At 39.0% G+C, this 21,942-nt stretch overlaps 1 protein-coding gene and 1 long non-coding RNA gene across 8 annotated transcripts in view; both read right to left on the reverse strand.

The window, feature by feature from the left end:
- Nucleotides 1-21,942, reverse strand: part of SUGCT (succinyl-CoA:glutarate-CoA transferase) — a 329,471-nt gene that overhangs the window by 304,092 nt on the left and 3,437 nt on the right. For all 7 annotated transcript variants that reach the window (XR_014849876.1, XR_014849877.1, XM_085051578.1 and 4 more), the window contains exons 2-6: nucleotides 21,523-21,571; nucleotides 21,345-21,418; nucleotides 19,115-19,200; nucleotides 18,273-18,323; nucleotides 13,703-13,823 (exon numbers count right to left, since the gene is read on the reverse strand). Coding sequence is in view for 5 of the 7 variants with exons in the window: in XM_085051578.1 (XP_084907704.1) it covers nucleotides 13,703-13,823; nucleotides 18,273-18,323; nucleotides 19,115-19,200; nucleotides 21,345-21,418; nucleotides 21,523-21,571 (381 nt within the window). In the remaining 2 variants the exon portion in view is untranslated. The remainder of the gene's footprint in view (nucleotides 1-13,702; nucleotides 13,824-18,272; nucleotides 18,324-19,114; nucleotides 19,201-21,344; nucleotides 21,419-21,522; nucleotides 21,572-21,942) is intronic.
- LOC146441378 (uncharacterized) lies at nucleotides 1,951-11,326 on the reverse strand. The gene is made up of 2 exons (XR_014849875.1): nucleotides 4,406-11,326; nucleotides 1,951-4,137 (listed from the first exon to the last, which is right to left on the reverse strand). It is a non-coding gene; the product is annotated as an uncharacterized LOC146441378 (long non-coding RNA).

Consider the following 21,942-nt stretch of genomic DNA (forward strand, 5'->3'; position numbering starts at 1 on the left):
TTAAAACAGTTCCCAGTGCTTGCAGACATTCATATTTAGAATTAATATAGTCTTAAAAGTCTCATTTCAGTTGCTGACATATTTATGGTCACCTCAGGTGTCAGAGTAATTATGCACAAGATACATAATAAACTCTCAGAGTCCTGCTGCTTGCCATAAAGGTGGTTCGTTACTGCAAAAGGAACCAGTTACCAATCTGCACAAATATGCAGTTAACACTGAGAATTACAAAGCAGCACATTAGTGCACAGCAGAAAAGCACTGAAGTACTCAATATCCACATGATTTTTTTTTTTATTTTGTACACTGCGCTTGTTGTCCCAATTACTTAACTCTCTAAAAGCAGAGACAATCCACTTCTCCAATTGTCAGGTCTGAACTCTTTTTTTAATTACTGTCTCCCAATTTTTTTTTCTTGAGATGTTCTTAACACACTCATTCTTTGAATTCCAAGTAGCATTTTGGCTAATTGTTTGCATTAAGCAAAGGTTTTTAGGGGCTTTCACATACTATCAAAATTTTCATTTAAGAAAGCTGTGTGAAAATGTGCAGAATGCTTTAGGAACAGATGGCTAGATGGCCAACCACAGTACCTCCTTCTGATAACAGCAGCTTTTTTTTTTAAGAAAACACTTGTTGTTCCAAGCTACCTTTCATATATTGTGTTTTCTACTTGTAGATTTTTTGTCTCTCAACTCTCTTAGGTTTTCCACATAGTTTTTGAGATGTTGTACCCTGAAGTAGAGTTCACCTTCCAACCTTATCAATGTGGAGCAGGGTAAAGAAACAATCCTTTAGGTCATATTCATCTTTATATAATCCAGTAGGATGCTAGTCCTTCATCTACTGATATCATCACTGACTCATGTTCAACTTTGACCATTCTCGATCACTACAACCAAGTCTTCTGAGAGCCCTTGTCTAAGCCCTTGAATGGTTTCAATTCCAGGCTTCAGTAAGAAAAACAGAGCAGAGGCCTGAGGCCAGCCCTCCATGACTCTTCTGAGACTTAGCCACACCCACAGAAAATATTCTAAAGGACTGTATAAGGCTGTAAGGGAAGTGATGCCTTTTTCCTGTGAATCAGCTCCAGGTTCTTCCTGCCCCTCAAATCTAAAACCCACAAGCACCCAGTAGCACATGGTCACATCAGAATTTTGGGCTCATCCACATTGCACTCTATGACCTATATTAAGCAAAAAAAATTTCTAGCAGCATCACTTCTGAGGCATTTTCATCCATTCAATCCTGAAGTACCTGTAGTAAGCTATCAGGGAGCTTCTGATCACTCTTGAGCCAAGTTTTTTTTTTATTTCTTGTATGTCATATTTTCCTAGCTTTTCTAAGAAAGCATTACTCAAAAGCATCAAAAACTTTACTACAGTCAAAATATATAGCACAAGTTTTATTACTCTATTATAGATAACCAATTATATTGTCCTAATAATAATTTCTGTATCTGCTAATTAACTTCTCAAAAACTGGTCTATTTTATGTCTAGACCCTGATTAACTTCTCTTAACTGCCCACTCCGATAACTTCAAGCTATCAAAAAAAAAAAGGCAGATCAACTCTTTAATCCGCCTATCTTCCAATTGCGTAATGTAAAAACTAACAGATTAGAGAAGCTTGATTTTCTTTTCCAATGCTGGAAAGCTCTATTTTTATCAAATCAAGCTCAGATAGAAGCTTCATATTTTTCTCCTCCAAATGTTTTATTCAATTACTGTGAGCACTTAAGTTCATACCTCAAGGCTTGCAAACCTGTGATTTTTGTGTTTGCTTAAGAGCTGTATAATGCTCACAGTTGCCCAGACCTCCCCCCTTATTCCTAAAACACATTAAGAACTACTGGAAGCATGATACCCAGTTTGTTCTGACAACACCTCTTTTGCACAGTAGACAATGCATTATTTTCCATTAATAGAAAACAATACATTTATCGAAAAATTCTCCATGAACAACTTTTAATGAATACTAGTACCACAATACTCAATACTCATTTTTCCACTTTCCAATTTCCTTAATTACCACATTCTCCAAATTTTTGCTGCTTTTAATACACTTATGTCTTGGTTTGAAAGACAGGTGTCTGCTAAGAGAGGTTGAACCCTCCCTTAGGACAGAGAATGTGAATTCCCCTCCCTCCAAATTATTTTAATTTTGAAATCAAGGGCTTTCAGGCAAAGATATGGGAAAAGGAATAACAGTTCTTTACTAGTATCTATAAACAAGTAATAACAATAATAACAACCACAAATAGAACCAGAAACCAATAGCAGATGACTTTCCCGTGTGGTGTAATCACAGTTGAAAAACAGCAAGGGGTGCTGTTGAGCTCCCGGCCGGGCAGGGCAGGTGCGATGACTGTCAAGCAGCTGCAGGTGGCGCTGTGGCACAGGGGCAGGTCAGCCTCACACAGCTGGTAATGGCGGGCAGGCTGAAGAGCAGCCAGGCAGCTTGGAGTGGCGAGCGGAGTGGCAGGAGCTGGCTCTCCCGGGCTAGCCAGCGAGGTAACAAGGATTTCTGCAGTCACAGCAGACGCCGCGGTCTCGTACAGCAAAGAAGAGCAGGCGGCAGGGGCAGCCGGACTCCCCAGCGGCTACTGAGAGAAAACGCAGCCGGGGAAGTGTGTACTTCCCAGTGGGAAAGAGGTTGAATCAAAGCCCACCCAGCCAGGAGAAGAAAACAGAGCACAGTTGGATTTCCTGTGGTCACAGCCAGAAGCAAAGAGCAGTCCCTTTCCTCCCGGTGTCCCACGGAATGAGTGCCAGTTCCAACGGGGGCCGGTTCCTGCCTTACCCTGCCCCGCCCAAGCACACCCTTTTGTCTCTTACAAAAGAGTTGATGGCTCTAATCACCCAGCTATTTGTTGCTTAGTAACGGGGATGGAGAAAAAAAATTCCAAGGCTCCCCAACCTCTGACAACTTAAAAGTCAGTTATAACTGTAATTATTGGTTCATTCTCCTAATTTCAATTTCATTCTGCCCATCATCCTGCTTGAAATGGCTGTTTGACTCAACCAGACATTTTGCAATGCAGGTGGATTTTTTAATCTTGTTTTTCTTTTTTTCTTTTCTTTCCTCCAAATTGTTGTGCCTATTTTTATGGTCAGTTTTTAGCAATTTTGGGTCACAAATTTTAATAACTGTTGAACAGATTAACAATCAAGATCATCCCTATAGCTAGTATTATTTAGTTACACACACAACCATTTCTTGAGTCAGCTTCAGAACACCACTTGATTTTTTAACAGTAATAATTATCAACAAATAATATATAACATCACGAAACTATTTTGCCCAATGATTTTTTTGAAGCTTGAGCTATCACTTTTTTGGCAGGTAATCTATCAGTTTGTATCAGGTAGTTATGTCCAGACTAAAACCATACAGAAGCCACAAAAACATCAATCATCATGGGAATGAGTGGGCATGAAGACACAGACACGCAAAGTTATGTATAATTTTATGGGCCGGAAACATTTGGTAAGAGGAAGTCTAAAAACCGTACCTAATCCAAGGCAATTCCACTTTTTACCACAGTTAGTTCACAAATTAGAGGATCTGAAGAGCTCTTTGGCTAGCCTTTGCCCAGCAAAACACATTGTGGTTGGCTTCTCTTTCCTGTTGTGAAAATACTAGAGACAAAGTAGGATATGCATCAAAACTATAACATTACATCTTCTCATGGGAAGCCACTACAAATTATCAGTATAAAACAAGATACTGGGAAGTACCAAATACTTGTTCTTTTACGTTATCACTAAACCTTATGTAAATGGGTGGAGTGAAGAACTATTTTCCTTCTCATAGACTCAGCAGAATCACTCAAAAGACACAGCAGATTTACATAAATGAACTAATTTCAAAACAGTGAGTATCTTTACAATCTTTATATTTATGTATCTTAAATAAAAGCTATATATACAATTCCAGATTCAGACCCATGGAAAACTCAAGTGATACACAACACTTCTACAAAACTTTTCTTACTCCTTCCACCTAATTTTTTCTTTTTTAGCACCACACTGTTTGCCAACAAACAAATGGTTTAGTGTCAAAGTGAATGTAAATTCAGAGTTAAGACTAAGTTTTGTGGAGTAGAAAGTGCAAATCCCCAAGAACTGAAAACTGCTACAGTAACACATGTGGCTAGCACAGTTTTTCCCATGAGAAGTTTTCTTGTGTTTTGTAAATAAAGATAAAGTTTGGATGTTTTTGGAACAGTGTCCCAGAACTTGGGCAGTGCAGGCCTGGCCAATCGGGCCTGGGGGAAGGCTTCTGACTGACCAATCTGGGTGACTTTTGAGAACTCTATAAATGTGATGAAATCAAAACAATAAAGGTCATTCCTTCTTGCCACTGAGAACTGGTGCTTTCATTACTCTGCTAGCTGCTCAACAGCGACAAACACAAAGTAATAAAAATACCAATTCCAAAAATTTATCTTCATAGTTACTTTTGGTTGAAATTAAGAATATTTTCACGGCAGATTTTCTATGGTTATGGCTATGTATAGTGACTGATCCCAATGAGTCACGATCCGTAGCACAGAGTTCAGCTGGAAGCCTGTCACTAGTGGTGTCCCCAGGGTTCATACAGGGCCCAGTATTGTTTAACTTGTTCATAAGTAACTTGGATGAAGGGACAGATGCCTCCTCAGCAAGTTCACTGATGACACAAAGGTGGGAGGAGTGGCTAATAACACAGAAGGTTTCAAAATGGTCTTCAAAAGGGCCTTCGGCAGATATGGGAGAAAAGAACTGGAAGATTGAGAGATGGGCAGAAAAGAAACTCTGTCTGAAGTTTAAAAAGGCAATTGCAGGGTCCTGCACCTGAGGAAGAATAACCCCTGCACCGGTACAGGCTGGGGGCCAAACTCATGGCAAGCAATTCTGCAGAGAAGGACCTGTGGGTCCTGGTGGACAACAAGCTGTCCATGAGCCAGCAATGAACCCTTGTGGGCAAGAAGGCCAGTGGTGTCCTGAGATGTGTTAGGAAGAGCATTGCCAGCAGGTCAAGGGAGGTGATCCTGCACCTCTACTCAGCCCTGGTGAGGCCACATCTGGAGTGCTGTGTCTGGTTCTGGGCTCCTCAGAAAAAGAGAGACATGGGGCTCCTGGAGTAGGTCCCTTGGAGGGCAACAGAGATGAAAAAGGGGCTGGAGCATCTCTTTTATGAGGACAGGCTGAAGGAGCTGGGCCTTTTCAGCCTCAAGAAGAGACAGCTCAGAGGAGATCACATTAATGTGTACAAATATCTAAAGGGGCAGTGCTGAGAGGACGGAACCAGGTTCTTGTCAGTGGTGCCAAGCAATAGGACAAGAGGTAATGGGCAGAAACTGATTCACAGAAAGATCCATCAAGTGACCAAGCACTGGAACAGATTGCCGATAGAGGTTATGGTGTCTCCCTCACTGGAGATATTCAAGAACTGTCTGGACACAGTCCTGTGCCATATAGTCTACAATGACCCTGCTTGATCAGGAAGATTGGACCATATGACACACCTTCAACCTTACTTATTCTGTGATTCTGTAATTCTGTACTCAATTTCTTTCATGCATAAATACATTTAAAAGTCTTTACAGGAGTAAAATTTCCTTAAAAGGCAGCAAACTAAGCATCACATTTATATTCTACAAAATAAAATTACATAAAATACTAAAACAAGACTTTGTAATACCACCAGCAACGTAAAAAGCAACCTGCATATGATATGAAGTATAACTTCCTAGAAAAGGAGGAGTGAAAAAATCCTGCGCAAAAAGAAGAGTAATCACAATTCATATAGATTAGCGAGCAAAGAGCTAGGGTAGAAAACCTGAGAGGAGTAACTTTCATAATTTAAAAACAAACTGTGAAAATTTTTGAAAACATATTACCTTCAGAGGCTTTAAGAGGAGGAAAAAAAAAAAAAAAGTGTTTTGATTTGCAAACCATGTTTTCCTTTTAAACAGTGCCCCCTCTCGTTCAGGAATAAACAGTGACTTTCTTAGTGAGAGCGTTACACATACTGTATCGATTTGGTCACTCCTTTGTGACCTGTACATCATTTACTCTAACCATCCAATTTTCCAAAACTTAAACCAATCTCAACCACAGAAATATCAAAATATATTATATTTAAACTAGTTCGAGCTAAGCAAAATCAGCTTGTGAGTGAGAACAGGCAATGTAGAGTTCAAGTGCACTCAAAGCAGCACAAACATTTGGAAATGTCCCAGAAATCCTCAAAACCCTGCAGCACTTACTGCAGAGCTGTATACATTCACTCAGAGCTACTTGGATAAGAAATGCAGTTTGCTAATCAGAACTTCCAAAATGCCATAAAAGAGACAGCTTCTGGCTTACCTATGTCTAAACTCTTCATCTACATATGACCCTGGATTTTCTGAAAATATAACACTACATTTCATTTTACTACCAGTTATATCATTTTACTATTTTCAATAGCCCAAAATTTAGAGAGGCAACTCCACACAAAAATTATTCATGTATTAAAGAAAAATGGCTCAATACTGTTTAAGTTATAAAGCAGCATATTTTCTTATTTCTAAGATTCATGTCTCCGAGATTTTATATTCTGCAACTATGTGACTATTCAACTGAATCAGTCGCCTCCATATACATTTCATTGACAAAAAGTGTAATGGAGACCAATCTTGAATTTTAAGTTGTATAAGAATGGGAAGTTTGAATGTTTTCAAAATTTCTCACAGAATGTTTCAGCTGTTTTCAAATGCAAAACAAAAAAAGGAAGCAGGTTTGTTTTGCTACATTTAAAAACGCACAAATTACATTTGTTTTCTTAAAACACCTAGAATTTCTGTTCTCTCAAATGAAGACTTGGAAGAATGCAAGACCTTTCTATCGTGGCTCTGCTTTTTTATTTTTAAAGTTGTTATTTGTAGGCCATCAGAATTGACAAGAAAATGAGGATAAAAGAAACATACACTACTAGAACTGGGATTGATTAGACTTCATGGTGATACCATAACATAAAGCAAGAAGGCCAAAGTAAATAATAAATGAAAAGTAAGCTGATAACATCTCCATGACAATTTACCGACTGTCGAGAAACAACGAAATACATACAAGTGCTGCTCATGACAGCCTCTCACTCAGTCTCCCCTGACATAGCTGGGCAGAGGAGAGGAAAAAAAAAATTAAACTGAGGGGACACAACTCGAGACAAGGACTGGGAGAAAAACACTCCAAGGGCAAAACAGGCTCAACAAAGTGAATTTATTACTAACAGAGTCAGAGGAGGATAATAAGAAGTAAAATAAACCCTTAAAGACATCATTTTCCCCCCAGTAGTGCAGGGAACAGGGCGTGGGAGAAAACTGTTTGGTCAGTTCATGACTGACATCTTCTTCCACTGCTCAGGGAGGAGTCCTTCCCTGCTGCACCATGGGGTCCCTCCTATGAAAGACAGTTCTCCATTAACTTCTCCAGCATGGCTCCAATCTTGCAAGCAGCAGTCCTCCCAAAACTGCTGTGGCATGGGTCGCTTGTCTAGGGGGTGAGGCTGCTGCTGCTCCAGCTTGGAAGCAAGGGCTCCCTCTCTTCCACTGGACTACAGCCTCCTCCAGGCATCCACCCGCTCTGGCATAGGCAGCTCCCCTACAAGCTGCAAGTGGATCTCTGCATGCCCTGTGGACCCCATGGGCTGCAGGGGGACAACCTGCTTCACCATGGTCTTCACCACGGCTTGAAGAGAAAGTTTGGCTCCAGTGCCTGGAACACCTCCTCCCCCTCCTTCTCCACTGACCTTGGTGTCTCCATGTTGTTTCCCTCACCTGTTCTCACCTCCTCCTCTTCTCTTGCTAGAAAAAAAAAACTGTACCCCCTGCTTTGTGCATTTCTTGTTCAATATGTTATCACAGAGGCATAACCAACATTTCTAATTGGCCCAGCCTTGGCCAGCAGCATGTCCATCGTCTTCAGAGCCATCAGGGATTGACTCTGCTGGACATGGTGGAAACTTCTAGCAACTTCTCACAGAGGCCATCTTTATGGCTCCCCCACTATCAAAGGCCAAGCAAAACCAACACATTATATTACAGACATCACATATGTATGAACCATTCACGGCCACATGACCAACATGATCTATTCTGAAGACAGCCCAGCCTGATCTGGCTCACATCAAGCAGTACAAAATAGCAATTCCTACACAACAGGATACGCAAAAACAGCATCACAAGAAAATGCACCCCCCTCCAGCATCTGAACCACTTCAAGGATCTGGCAAATAACCTAATCCATAGCAGGGTAATGGCTACTTTCACTGTAACCACAAACACAAAATGCCAGCAGGTGCTGAACCAGCCATTGCCGAGTACAGAGAGACAATCACTATTTTTGATACAGGCCAGGATGCCATTGGCCTTCTTGGCTATCTGGGCACACTGCTGGCTCCTGTTGAGCTGCTGGCACTCAGCACATCCAAGCCCCTTTCTGCTGGGCAGCTTTCCAGCCACTCTGTCCCCAGCCTGTGGTGCTGCAGGGGCTTGTTGTGACCCAAGTGCAGAACCTGGCACTTCATCTTACTGAACCTCACACCACTGGCCTCAGCCCATCAATCCAGCCTGGCTAGAATCTTCTGCAGCGCTTTTCTACCTTCCACCAGATCAACACTCCCTCCCAACCTGGTGTCATCTTCAAACTTACTGAGGGTGCACGCAATCCCCTTGTCCAGATCATCAATAATCATATTTAACAAGACTGGTTCCAACACTGAACATTGGGGAACCCCACTTATAACCAGCCACAAATTGGATGTGGCACCATTCTCCACCACTTTCTGGGCCCGGCCATCCAGCAAAGTTCTTCACCCAGCAAGGCATGCACCTGTCCAAGCCTCAGGATGCCAGCTTCTCCAGGAGAATGCTGTGGGACACAGTATCAAAGGCTTTGCTGAAGTCCAGGTAGACACATCCACAGTCTTTTCCCCATCCACCAGGTGGCCCACCTGATCAGAAAAGGAGATCAGGTTGGTCAAACAGGACCTGTCATTCACAAACTCGGCTGGCTGGGTGTTATCCCTTGGGTATCCCTGTACATGCAATGTAATGCACTCAAGATAATCTCTTCTATAACTTTCCTGGGCACCAAGGTCAGACTGACAGGCCTGTAGCTCCCTTAATCCACCTTCTAGCTCTTCTTGTGGACAGGTGTCACGTTGATCAACCTTCATTTGTCTGGGACCTTCCCATTTAGCCAGGACAGATGATAAATGATGGAGAGCAGCTTGGCAAGCTCTTCTGCCAGCTCCCTCACTACCCTTGGTTGAATCCCATCTCGCCCCATGAACTTGCGAGTGTCTTAAGTAGCTCAGCAGATCGGTCACAAACTAATTCATCCTGGATTACAGGGGGTCTACTCTGCTCCCTGTTCCTGTCTACCAGCTCAGGAGCTGGTAGATAACTCATCTTTCTCTTGAAGACTGAGGCAAAGAAGGCATTAAGTGCTCAGCTTTATCCTTAATTACAATATTCCTCTTCACATCCAATAAAAGTTGGAAATTTTCCTTGGCCATTCTTCTGTTGTTAGTGTATTTATAAAAACACTTTGTATTATCTTTCACAGCAGTGGCCAGATTGAGGTCTAGAAGAGCTTTTGTCTTTCTAATTTTCTTTCTACGTGACCTAACAACATCCTTGTACTCTTCCTGAGTTGCCTGCCACTTCTTCCTAAGGTCATAAACTCTCTTTTTTCCCCCAAATTCCAGTAAAAGCTCCATATTCTGTCAGGCCAGTCATCTTCCCTACCAGCTCATCTTTTGGCACATAGGGACGGCCTGCTCCTCTGCCTTTACAATTTCCTTCATAAAGTATGTCCAGTCTTTCTGAACCCCTTTGTTATTAAGGGCTCTTTCCCAAGGAACTCTCTGAACCAGTGTCCTGAACAGGCCCAAGTCCACCCTCCAGAAGTCCAAGGTTTTGCTGACCCCTTCCTTACTTCACCAAGAATTGAATACTCTGTCATTTCATGGTCACTGTGCCCAAGATGTTGTCTGACCACTGTACTTCCCACCAGCCCTTCTCTGTTTAACATCAGGTCTACCGGGGCACCCCCCTTGTTAAGCTCACTTACCACCTGTATCAGTAAGCTGTCTTCCACACACTCCAGGAACCTCCTAGACTACCTCCTCTCCACTGTGTTGAGTTCCCAGCAGACATCCCACAAGTTAGTTTTCCACAAGAACAAGGGCTAGCAATTGTGAAACATTAGACAGATGCTTACAGAATAGTTCATCGACCCCTTCATACCGGCTGAGTTGTCTATAACAGACTGCCATCAGGATGTCTGCCTTGTTGGCCTTCCCCCTAATTTGTAACCATAGACACTGAACCTTGTCACCATTATCCTTGAGCTTTATACAGTTGAAACACTCCCTAATGTACAGAGCCACGCCATAGCCTCTCCCTCCTCGCCTGTCACTTCTGAAGTGCTTGTAGACATGAATTGCAGCACTCCATTTACATGACTGATCCCACTTCATTTCTGTGATGGTAACTACATAATGGCTTTTCTCCTGCAGGATGGCCTGCAGCTCCTCCTGTTTGCTACCCATACTGAGGTAGATGCACTTCAGCTAGGCTATCAATTTCACCCCCAACACAGGCATGCCACCCCAGGCTTATCTCTAGCAAGTCTTGGTCTTACCTGCTTCCCTCTTCAAACCAAGTTTAAAGTCCTCTCACTCATCCCTGCCAACTCATGGGCCTAGAAACCTCTTCACCCTTTTAGACAGGCAAGCCTCATCTGCCTGCAGCCAGCCTGGTGCTGCGTAGACCACCCCACGATGGAAAAAGCCAAAATTGCACCAACGGCACCAGCCTTGAAGCCATGAGTTGATCAGGGCTCTCCTGTTTCTTTCAGCATTCTTCCCTGCTACTGAAAGCATTGACAGAAACACCACCTGCACCCTTATGCCTTCAACCAGTCATCCCAGTGGCCTGAAGTCCTTTTTGATTGCTCCAAGAGTTGTCACTGCTGACCTGGGCACCCAGAATTAGGTAATAATCAAAGGGCTGAATCAGTCCAAGGAGTCTTCTAATAATATCTCTTACTTAGGCCCCAGGGAGGCAGCAGATTTCCCTGTGAGACAGGGCCAGTCAGTATATGGGCCCCTCAGAAGGGAGTCTCCTACAACAATCACGCATCCTTCCTTTTTTACAGGTGTTAATTGTAATGTGTCTGGTCGACCAACTTGCCCCAGACAGACCTTCACCTTCACTACCATTTGCCTGACCCTCAAGTTCCAGAGCCTCATACCTATTCCCATCTCTCCTCACAAAAAAAAACCCAAAAAAAAACCCCGAACAAAAACAAAACAAAAAAAACCCCAAACAAAAACCCCCCAAAAACAAACAAACAAAAAAAAACCAACAAAAAAGACCCCAAAAAAACCCAAACATATTCGAAGGCAGCAAAGTCAACCACAGCACAAAATAGTTAGGAGTTGTAATATCTAGAATCACATCACAGAGATTTCCAAAATCAATCAGGAATTCTTCTTAAATCAGTTTTCTGCCTGATTGTGCCAAAAACCCCTTCCTGCATACCACCATCAAGCTCCCTGTGTCACAGATGTACATTTGGTCCTAGTCTGGTTGCTTCTTTTAATATGCTTAAATTGAGTCTTTGCTATTTCTTATCTTAACTCAATGGATTTATGAGCCTTCTTTTAAAGGGCACTTGAGCTTATGTCTTTATTCCTAAAAGATGCATCATCCTTAAATAAACATTGCTTATCACCTGTTGAGTATCCAAGACTTAAACCATAATTTACGATACCAAGTTGCTTTATGGATGCCTGACAAACATCACTTAGCTCTTACCTCCCAAACACTTTGAACTTCAGGTGGTCATAGTCCATGAATAATGCTTATGTGTTTTCTATTGTAGAACATAACTGTAAGTTGCACATTACACAAAGCTCTAAACAGCAAGATTATGTGATCTTTGTCCAGCTTGTCCTCCAAGCAGTGGAAGCAGAGACAAGTGACCTAGAAATATAGAGGTGCTGTTTGACCATACAAGTACATGGTTAGAAAAGCACAGGCTGACCTGGAGTTGGATTTGGCATAAGACACAAAAGGCAACATGAAAGAATACTGCAAGCAAATCTAAAGCAGAAGGAAGACTAAGGAAGATAGAGACCTACTGCAAAATGGACAAAGGACAAGAAGGCAGATGTATTTAATGCTTTTTTGCCTCAGTATTTACCAAAAAAAGATGCTCTTAGGAGTCCTAGGTCCCTGAGACTAGAGTGAAAGTCTGCAGCAAGGAAGAGTTACACTCAGTTGAGGGAGCACCTAAAACATGTAAAAGTATGCATCCTCGTAGCAAAGGACAACAGTATTTTGCCATGCACTAGGAAGAGTGTCAAGCAGGCCAAGGGGGTAGATCCCTCCCCTCTTTGCACCACTGTTGAGGTCATGTCTGTAATCCTGTGCCCAGCTCTGGGCTACCCAGTACATGACAGACATTGACTTACTGAGGCAAGCACAGAGTCATGGAGTTGATTAAGAGACTGGAGCATCTGACACATAATGAGAGGGTGCTGTACCTCACATAAACTGTTGCTTGGATGCAATTTTTTTTATTTTTCATCATTATGGGTACAGCAACTAAACAAAAAAAAAAAAAAAGGCAAACAAAATAACACAAACCCACTTGACAAATTCCAGTTGCAAGAATATATGCACTAGCAAATACGAAAAACATTGTGGTAACTAGCCACTGACCAGCCTAAATTGGTATTTAAACAAAGATTCTCAGCAAGCTCTGAATATAATTGTCTTTCTCCTCTTGTTATTTTCAGATATTTGCCACATAAACGTGATAAATACATCACAACAGACAAAAGTTATTTGATTTCTGTGAAATGACATCCATACCCAGTAACCAAAAAAGCCAAAGCCATTTATTCTGCAGAAATTCAGAGGAAAAACAGGTTTGTAACTAAGATTTTAAACCAGTCTAAAAATATGCGTAACTTCTGATGTAATTTAATTTCATTTTAATATTAGACTTTTAATTTTAGTGCTTGATCAAGATTTTGGGGGGTGGTTTTTGTTAGAGGTTTTTTAAGCAGTTTTTCAGACTTGAAATTATTTTTATAAGAACATTGGGAACTGCATACATGTGTCTTACTTTCTTTTCATTCTTCCCTGCTTTTATGAAGTACATACAACTCTTCTATCATTTCAGTTAACAAGCAGTAGACTGCAGCAAAGTCATGGAAAGCTTCCATGAACATGTAACTGCACAGTTCTGAAGAGAAAGATACTTCAGGGCAGCAAAAAATACTGAGATTACCAGATTTAAAACACGTCATATGTAAACTGATTCAGTCAAACTGCTGGGAGGAAAAAAAAAAAAAAAAAATTAGTTTTCAGGTAGTTCAAAGCAAAATCCAAGGAGGCTAGCCCATCCTGACTCCTTTGAAATCAATAGGAACATGTCAGGCTGGCATGGTAATGACATTGAACAACTACTAAGCTGTGGACACAGTTGCTTCCTCACAGCTTTTCCACACCTGTTTTTGAATTAAACTAGCTTAAATTTTCAATTTATCTTAACTGACATCAAAGTGACACTTCTGTACAACCATATGACTTTTATAACACTTTGACTGAAATAAAAGAAATAATGAACACAAGGAATTGAAAATAAAGTACCTGTTATTGAACAGTACACTACGTGAGGAGCAACCTGTTTAATGTCTTCATAACCTAGACCCATTTCAGCCAGCTTCCCAGGGACAAAGTTTTCCACAAAAACATCAGATGCTGCTGCAAGCTTTAGAAAAGAAAAGGATGAGTAAGATCTGTTAATTAGCTCCCAAAAGTTCAATGAATTCCTATGTAATCTTATTTTAAAAACTTGCTAATCAAAATGGCTCCAATCTTTCTGATAAAAGAAAATTTACAAGTTTAGAGAGATGGTTTTTTGCCTGTTAGACTGTGCATTTCTGCAAACTACATATTACAGATGCTGCATATCTAGAAAGAAGACTGTCAAAATCCTTAAGTGATTAGACAAAACTGTGATATTATCAGTATCACATCAATTTCCTAAGGCTTGACAACAGTTTGCAGAACAATCTTCACTTGTCTTGAGAAAAAAGGGGTAGAAAGGATGTATCTCCATCATTCACATTTTCTCTACATTAGAAATAATCTTTAAAATTTGGTTTATTTTTTAAAACATTGATTACAATTACTGTAACAAGGCCATATGTCCAGCTTCTTATATGTAGAAGTAGAATAGGGAGGTCAACAACACAAGTTAAAATTAAGATCTTAAAGTCATATCAGATACAATAGTGCTGTCAAGCTCTGCAACATGACTTTTCATTGCTTTCAAGTGAATGACCTAGCCCAAAAATCTACTGATGCTAAGACTAACATGTAAACTTGATTGGCTTTAAATTCCATCCTCTCTTATAAAAGTTATAAACACATATACACGTGCAAATTTCAATGTGACTAACACAAGTTAACTCCTGAAGCAAGAGAACTACATGCTAAAAGAAAGATGTATGCCTTGAGGGACTTGTAGGCTTTTGGCCTGGTTAATTGTGTTAGGTGTGTGTGCACAGGAATTTAAGAAGTGTTCCCTGACAGGTACACACATTTGTGCACCCATTTTTAAGTGTAACTGATATATTAATTCTTTAATGCTACTTGCAGCCAATCAAGGAGTCACATTCCCTGAAACTGCCATGTCGTTGTCTAATTAAATATACAGTGTATTAGACGAGCTCCTATAAACTAGTGTCATCATAGCAAAAATCACAATGCCTTTATGAAAAATAAAGAAAGTTTATTTTCTATTTCAATCTATCACAGTTCATACATAAATACTTTTCAAATTGGTAATGCTACAGCCTCAGCCTAATTCATTCAATAGAAAAAATTGATTACAACTTGTGCTATGCTTTCACTATTATTTTATTATCTATGAAAATTACAGTGATTGGATGGGCCAGAATAGTTGAAAGTTGGTGTTCATGTCATATTGAAGAACTACCATGTCCTACAAGCCACTGGGGAAGAAAGCATGACATAGAACTGTAACATCAGAAGCACCATACCTCTGGACTGGGCAACATATGTGGAATGACAACAGTGCTAAGTGAGGATACAATTACTTGGGCCCAGTTTAGCAGGGTATATACTCTCAGAGAAACAGTTTTTCAAGAGATCTTTCAAGTGCTGTGCCAGCTCTGGAGCTAATGTTTTCATTGGAAATAGCTTTTAATACATAAAGGCAGCAGTGTATGTATAGAACTGATGCTCACTGAACCAACAATTCTGCCACTGTGGAAAACTGGATTCAGAGCCTGCTCCAAACAAACTAGATGTTCTTAAAACTCACTGAGATTTTCAGCCTCAGTGGGGTTTTAAGTCCACTGTCAACTGAAATTCCATACTTCATGCCCTAAAAATCACTTGTATTTTAACATCTACTAACAGCAATACAACACAGACATGAGTTGGAGTACTACCTATTCCAGAAAGGACACTGATGTGCTCAACATCTATGCCTCAGGAAATAAAAACCAGCATAGTTCATGCCAAACTAGTAATTAAATTGAATAAAATAATGCTGCTACTAAGTTCAAAAGGAAATCATGCATATCTTTTAGAAGTTTTGGTTGGTGGGGTTTTTTGTTTGTTTTTTGTTTGGAGGGTTTTTTGGTGGGGGTGTGTTTTGGTTTTTACCAGAACTCTACAGAGCAGAATCTGGATTCAAATATCCATGTGTTTGCGTAGTTTGCTTTATTAAGTAAGAGAACAAAGAGAAAAATGCATGGGATGCATTGACCTATCAGCTAAAAATAGTGCAAGAGAAGTGCCATCAGCTCCCAGACAATTAAAGCCTCCAAGTTCTTAATTAATAAAAAAAGAAAGTTCATTAGTTAAGGCTAAATAATTCACAGGAGAGAAGTATCCTCAAGGTTCTTAAAATGAATTTCTGACAATAACTGATAAATAATGTTCTAACAAAAATATGTCAGAGCATGGGACAGGAACATTCACAATCACTGAAGACAAAAAAATAGTTTTTATTCAGGAAGACATAAATATTTGGAAGGTAGTTAATATCGAGCCAAAAACATTAGAAGGGAAGACAGGGCCACAAGTGACACAGAACAAAGAAACAAAGAAGACCCAGGAATAATTTAGTGGAAAACAAGTATCATGTACGAAAGACTAGACCCTTAAAAAAATATTTTGTAGTGCTGTGCCAAAGGATGAAAAGCAGCCAGGACTCCTGATTAACAGATTTATTCTGCTCACTTGATACTACTGACTAATTATCAAGTCTGTGCTTTTGTCATATACCTGAAGACCCTCTACTCCTGTTTTTACTATGATCCTAAATTGAGATATGCCCTCTTCCACTCACACAAAATTTATGAGAGAGGGAAGTAAAATCTATTCTAATAGATACCTTAATTAAAAAACAATTACACCCTTATGACATTTCTTTGTAGCACTTATGCTCAGGACACAATTCATATTTATGCAGTGTCACAAACTTCAATTTCTACTTGTCATCAGCTGCTTTAAAGACATGGACACAACTTGTCACAGTAACAAATACAATGCTGAACAATGCTCAATTCTATACACATCTGTCCTGATGATAGCTGGAGACAACTGAAAACAAAAGCCTATTATAGATAACTTCCCTTTACACATACTTTTTGACAAAACTCCAAACAGAAGTTCCATTTGATATGAGTAATGGAATGTCAAGACCTCTGCACCAAATGCTTTCAAAATATATCACTCTAAATCAAGTAGAATGATTAACAACTCCACAAGTAGCACAACAAACAGTGCCTCATCAGTTCTCAATGTTGCCATATCACAGATAGGGATGGCATCGATTTAAGGAACGGAAAGCTACAGTGGTTATTAAAGCAACTTCAATAAAGGACAGAAAATATAAGAAATTACACTGTCACAGTAAGTCTCCTCATTTTTACAGCTAGTATGGGAAATATTTAACAGGTGATGCTATTTTTAACTCTAGCTCATCCTCATAGGCCCAGTTGCCTTTAACTCTTCAAACATCTTCAGCCCACACATGTGGAATCAGTGGACACTTTGAGTAGTTTTTTTTCATAATTTTTAAAGGTCCAACAACAAATAAGTCTTCTTCCATTAGGGTAAAAATTTTTATAGCACTGACTTAAAATATGACTAGTTTATCCAAAAAGGTGTCAGTGTTATACCATGCAAAATTTTTCCAAATAAAAGTTTCTGCTTCCAAATTTTTTAGAAGATAAACATACAGCTTCATAACAATAAATGGCTCTGTTCTGCAAAGAGGAAAGGCACTGTAGAATCCTTGGCTTATAATCTCCATAGATTTCCATATGAAGTACCTTGACAATAGCTAATAAATCAAAAGCATCAGAAAACTTAATCTATTTCCATTTCATGCTATATTCCCAACCGAAAATTGGGACGCGACCATTATCAGACCAATTCCACCTACTGCGTGACACATAGAGTCTCACTGTGAAAAAGGGATTGGAACAGGTATTGAAACAAACAGTAACAGAAGTCAGCTGCTACTATTGCAAGGCTTAACATGCAGCACTAGCAAGGAGCGGGTCTTGCATTTCTCAACAAATAATAAAGAAAGAGATGATAAAACACAAGTTTCACAAAATGCGAAATTTGATGCTTTTAACTTATTTAGATAAGTAGATCACCTTAAAAGACCCTGATGCCAAATACTGAAAAAGAAACAAATAGTAAGTTTCACCTGCAAGACAATGTTTCTCATAAAGATGTACAGCAAGTGAGTCATGAATACACTGTAACATTCAAAAAACTGCAAATACTGGAGCCTCTTTCTTAACTGCTCACTGACTTCATCAGATCAGTCCAACTTGAATCTTTCTAATACAGTACTACAGCAAGACCAAATACAGCAGCAGTAATAGGAAAGGAACAGGCTATTTAGATTATTTCTTCACAGTAGCTCATTTGAAGCTTTCGGTGACATTTTCATGTAAATTTAAATCTAAAGTCATTAGAAGTTACACTGAACATTGAGTCCAAAAGCACAGAGTACAGGGGCTATATATTTAATTTACCAAATTTACTGCATACATAGATTTTTTTAATTATCAAATTAATACTGGAAGTATAGAGTTCAGTCCTTTTACTCAGGATCACCACAATACAAAATAAACACACCTTGCATGCTATCAGAACCTACCTCTTTGATTAGCTTTACGCCTTTTGAATCCTTCACATTGATAGCTATACTCTGGGGATTAAAAAACACATACAACAGTAATTTATGTGAAAAATTATGCAAAAGGGATTATCAGCCTCTTCTAAACATAACCAACAGTCAAATTTCACACTACAGCTACTTTGGATAAATGAATTTTAACACATAGCCCACCTCCTTCTGAGAGGAAAAAAAAATTCAGCAAAGCAAGCTGAACTATAGCTCATTAATGGATCAGACAAGCACCTAAACCAGTCTAATTGACATGCAGCCTGTTCACTATATATTTACACATGACCCTCTACTGCAAGCACACAGGGGGACACCAGAAACATTTGTTTCAATGGCAACAAGCCATTAAACAATTCAGGTACGTCATGAAACTTCACATTAATTCCAAAGTTTCACAACCCAGATTTAGCCAACGTCACTGTGGTATAATGCCAGCACTCTTCCAGCTCCAGGTGCCAGCTGACACAGGTCAGCTTAGTTGATGCACCTGAAAAAAAATCGTCACTCAAATAACATAATCCTTACTTTCAGAAGGTTTCATTTTCAGTTAATTAGCATTAGCAACTGAAGACCAGCAGGAGCACTCTTGCTTTTCAATTTGCCCCAGCTGCCCACAGCACCATACCAGACATTTACAACCTTTTTTGCCCAAAAAAACTTATGGGTTTTCTCCTGAAATTTAGTCATCATAACTTTAGGCCAATGTAAGTATTGCTCCATTATATATGTTAAGAATCAAACTAAGAAGTGCTATGTATTCAGTTATAATTACAGAAAACATATGGTCATGTTCACTTCCACAACCCATTTACCTTTTTATTTCGATTGACACTGAGAAAATAAACACTTTCTCTCCCAGCAAAAGGTGGGCCCCAGGCTCTTGTATCATCACCAGATCCTGAAAAAAATGCCATCACAAATTCATAGTTGTTCAATATCACACTGCCAACAAATAAAAATAATAAAAAGCTTTCCCCCAACATCACATTTAATTCACCTAAGCTTCATCTAGCACGCAGGACAAATATTGGTATAACATATATATGTAAGGATATTTATATCCCAAACCACCTAAAAGAGAATGCAATTAAGCAAAGTGAACAAAGTGTTTGCTATTGCTGGGATTTCATTTAGTCTTTAAAATACTAATACAACCACACCCCCCTAGTGTATTTGCAGGTTTTTGGGTTGTTTTTTCACTTGTAGGTTGGTATTTTGGTTGTTTGCTTAGGGAGGCTGGGAAAAGGGAAGTTGGAACTTTTTTGGGAGCTTGTTTTAACTTAAAGTAGAGCTACAATGCAATTCTTTAGGCAATCCTGAAGAATTTAGTAGAAGCTCTTGCCTGTACCAAGTCATACAGTTCATAAAGTCAGTAAGCTATACCTGAAAGACTCCAGACACAAAATCAAGATACCACTGATAGACAACAACTGATTAAGTTGCATGCTGCACAGCACTTCCTACAGCTGGTGCAGTGCCCCACCTCCAGCTCTTACAGAAATCCTCGCTTACACAAAGCCAAGTAGCATTAATAGTGCTGCAGATGCTGATGTAACTGTATCATTTATGCTTAATTTCCAATTTTAAACCTTTCTTAAACATCATGAAGACTAGAAATCTATTTTAAATAGAATTAAAGCCAAATTCAAATTCAGATACAATCACCATCCTTAGTGTTACCAAGCATGCAAATTCCTATATCTATATTTAGACTTCATCTACTTGTTAACTTCACATGACTGAAAACTTTCCTTAGTGAAGCAACCCAGAAGACTGATACCAGCATAGATACAGAAACAAGCTGAAGAACCTTACATGTTATACAAACAGACACTGCCATAATTATGCTCTACACTATAGTGTACTATACTATAGTAGCACAAAAGTCTACAGCCATGTAAGACCAACAGTGACAGAAGTTATGCAAACATATGAATTCCTTATCAACATTTGTACTGTTTAGTATCTGAAATGACTACTTTGTTGAAGTAGGAGGCTTAGGGGGACACGGGCAATCTCTTCTCTGTGTTAGTACTTAAAGTGATTCAAAGCAAAACATTTCAGTAATGTTTCCATGTAGACCACTAGTGGGGCTACTGTATTTTTGGATTAATACACCTGTGAAAGCAGACATCTGCTCAGAGAGGAATACTCACATTCTAAAATGTTTGAAATATAGAATTCTAAAGCCACCCTTCTCCTTTGATCATAAACAATGTGAAGCTTGAAAACCATCACTTGATACTTAAGCACTGACATTCTTCCATTCCTACATTCTAGATGCTTGGAATACCACCAGTGTTTGGTGTAATTTGATATTTTAAAATTGATGTACCTTTGCCCAGTCACAAAAGTGAAAGCATTTATAACAATGGTCAGTAAAAAAGGACAACACATGGATTGATGTGGCAAAATCTTCAGCAGCCATTCAATGTTTCATTAAATGTTCAAATATTCAATATTTCCTATTACAAATAAAATATACAGAATGTAGTATGTTTAGTATCTCAATTGTATCTCAATTTATGTTATAAATTATTATAAACTGATATGTTATAAAATATAGGGAGTATAATATAGTTTAGTCTCTCAATTATTTTCACCAATTAGTCTCAAAACTAATAATACCAAAAGAGAGAAATTTAAAATATGGAAACTTAAAGAAGGAAAAAAAATACATGGTATAATGTGCAGCTGCTATGACATAATTACACACCTTATGACACATAAAACTGAGATCCAAGTGAAGGGACTATTTCTAAAAAAGACCTGAATAACATGCAATTTGTTATTATATGGTCTTACAAACTAAAAAGTGTAGCTATACCATAAGAACAAAGTATTTTTTACAATTACCAACCCTTAACAACTCTTTAGATAAGAAGGATATGTGCCGAGTGGAAAAGAAAACCATTATGTTAAACTAAAAATACAAAAAATTAAATTAGACGATAATTACCAGAAGTCCTTATATATATATGTACACATGCATACATAATACCCAGTTCTTATTTATCTAAAATAAACAAATAAAAATCTTACCTGGTCTTTCCACCTTTATAACTTCAGCCCCTAGATCTCCCAAATTCATTGTGGCAAACGGCCCTGCAAGAACCCTTAATTATTAAAAAAAAAAAAAAAAGAAATTGTTTTCTTAGTTTTTCCAATCAGAATATTTGCATTTAGACACAGTATTACAAAAGACAGACAAAACACAAACCTTGTTAAATCAAGTATTTTCACACCATCCAATGGCTTTACATTAGCACCTGACAGAAAACAGAAAACAGTGACTTAGATCATAAAAACAACATTGTTTTTATGACACTCTCTCATCATCCTCCCTCATCTCCCTCCCCTCATAAATGATAATAAAGCTTTCTGAACAAGCTAGTTATTAGGAGTATATTACATTAGTAAAGTCTTTCAAAGTTGGAAAACCTTACGGATGACATTTCAGAACCTATTCTAACCCACTAGCAATTCTACAATAAAGCTACTTTGTAGAGATATTTTATACGTGCCTTCCACAAACTCTCAAACAGCTTTTAAAGACTAATCTGAAGAAAGATACAATGAAATCATTAGCAAGCAACATCAGAATGACACAAACTAAAAGTAAAGGTAGCAGACCAATGTG

Source organism: Lichenostomus cassidix, chromosome 2 (assembly GCF_008360975.1).
Source record: "Lichenostomus cassidix isolate B80296 chromosome 2, HeHo_3.0, whole genome shotgun sequence".
In the NCBI taxonomy this organism is placed as follows: domain Eukaryota; kingdom Metazoa; phylum Chordata; class Aves; order Passeriformes; family Meliphagidae; genus Lichenostomus; species Lichenostomus cassidix.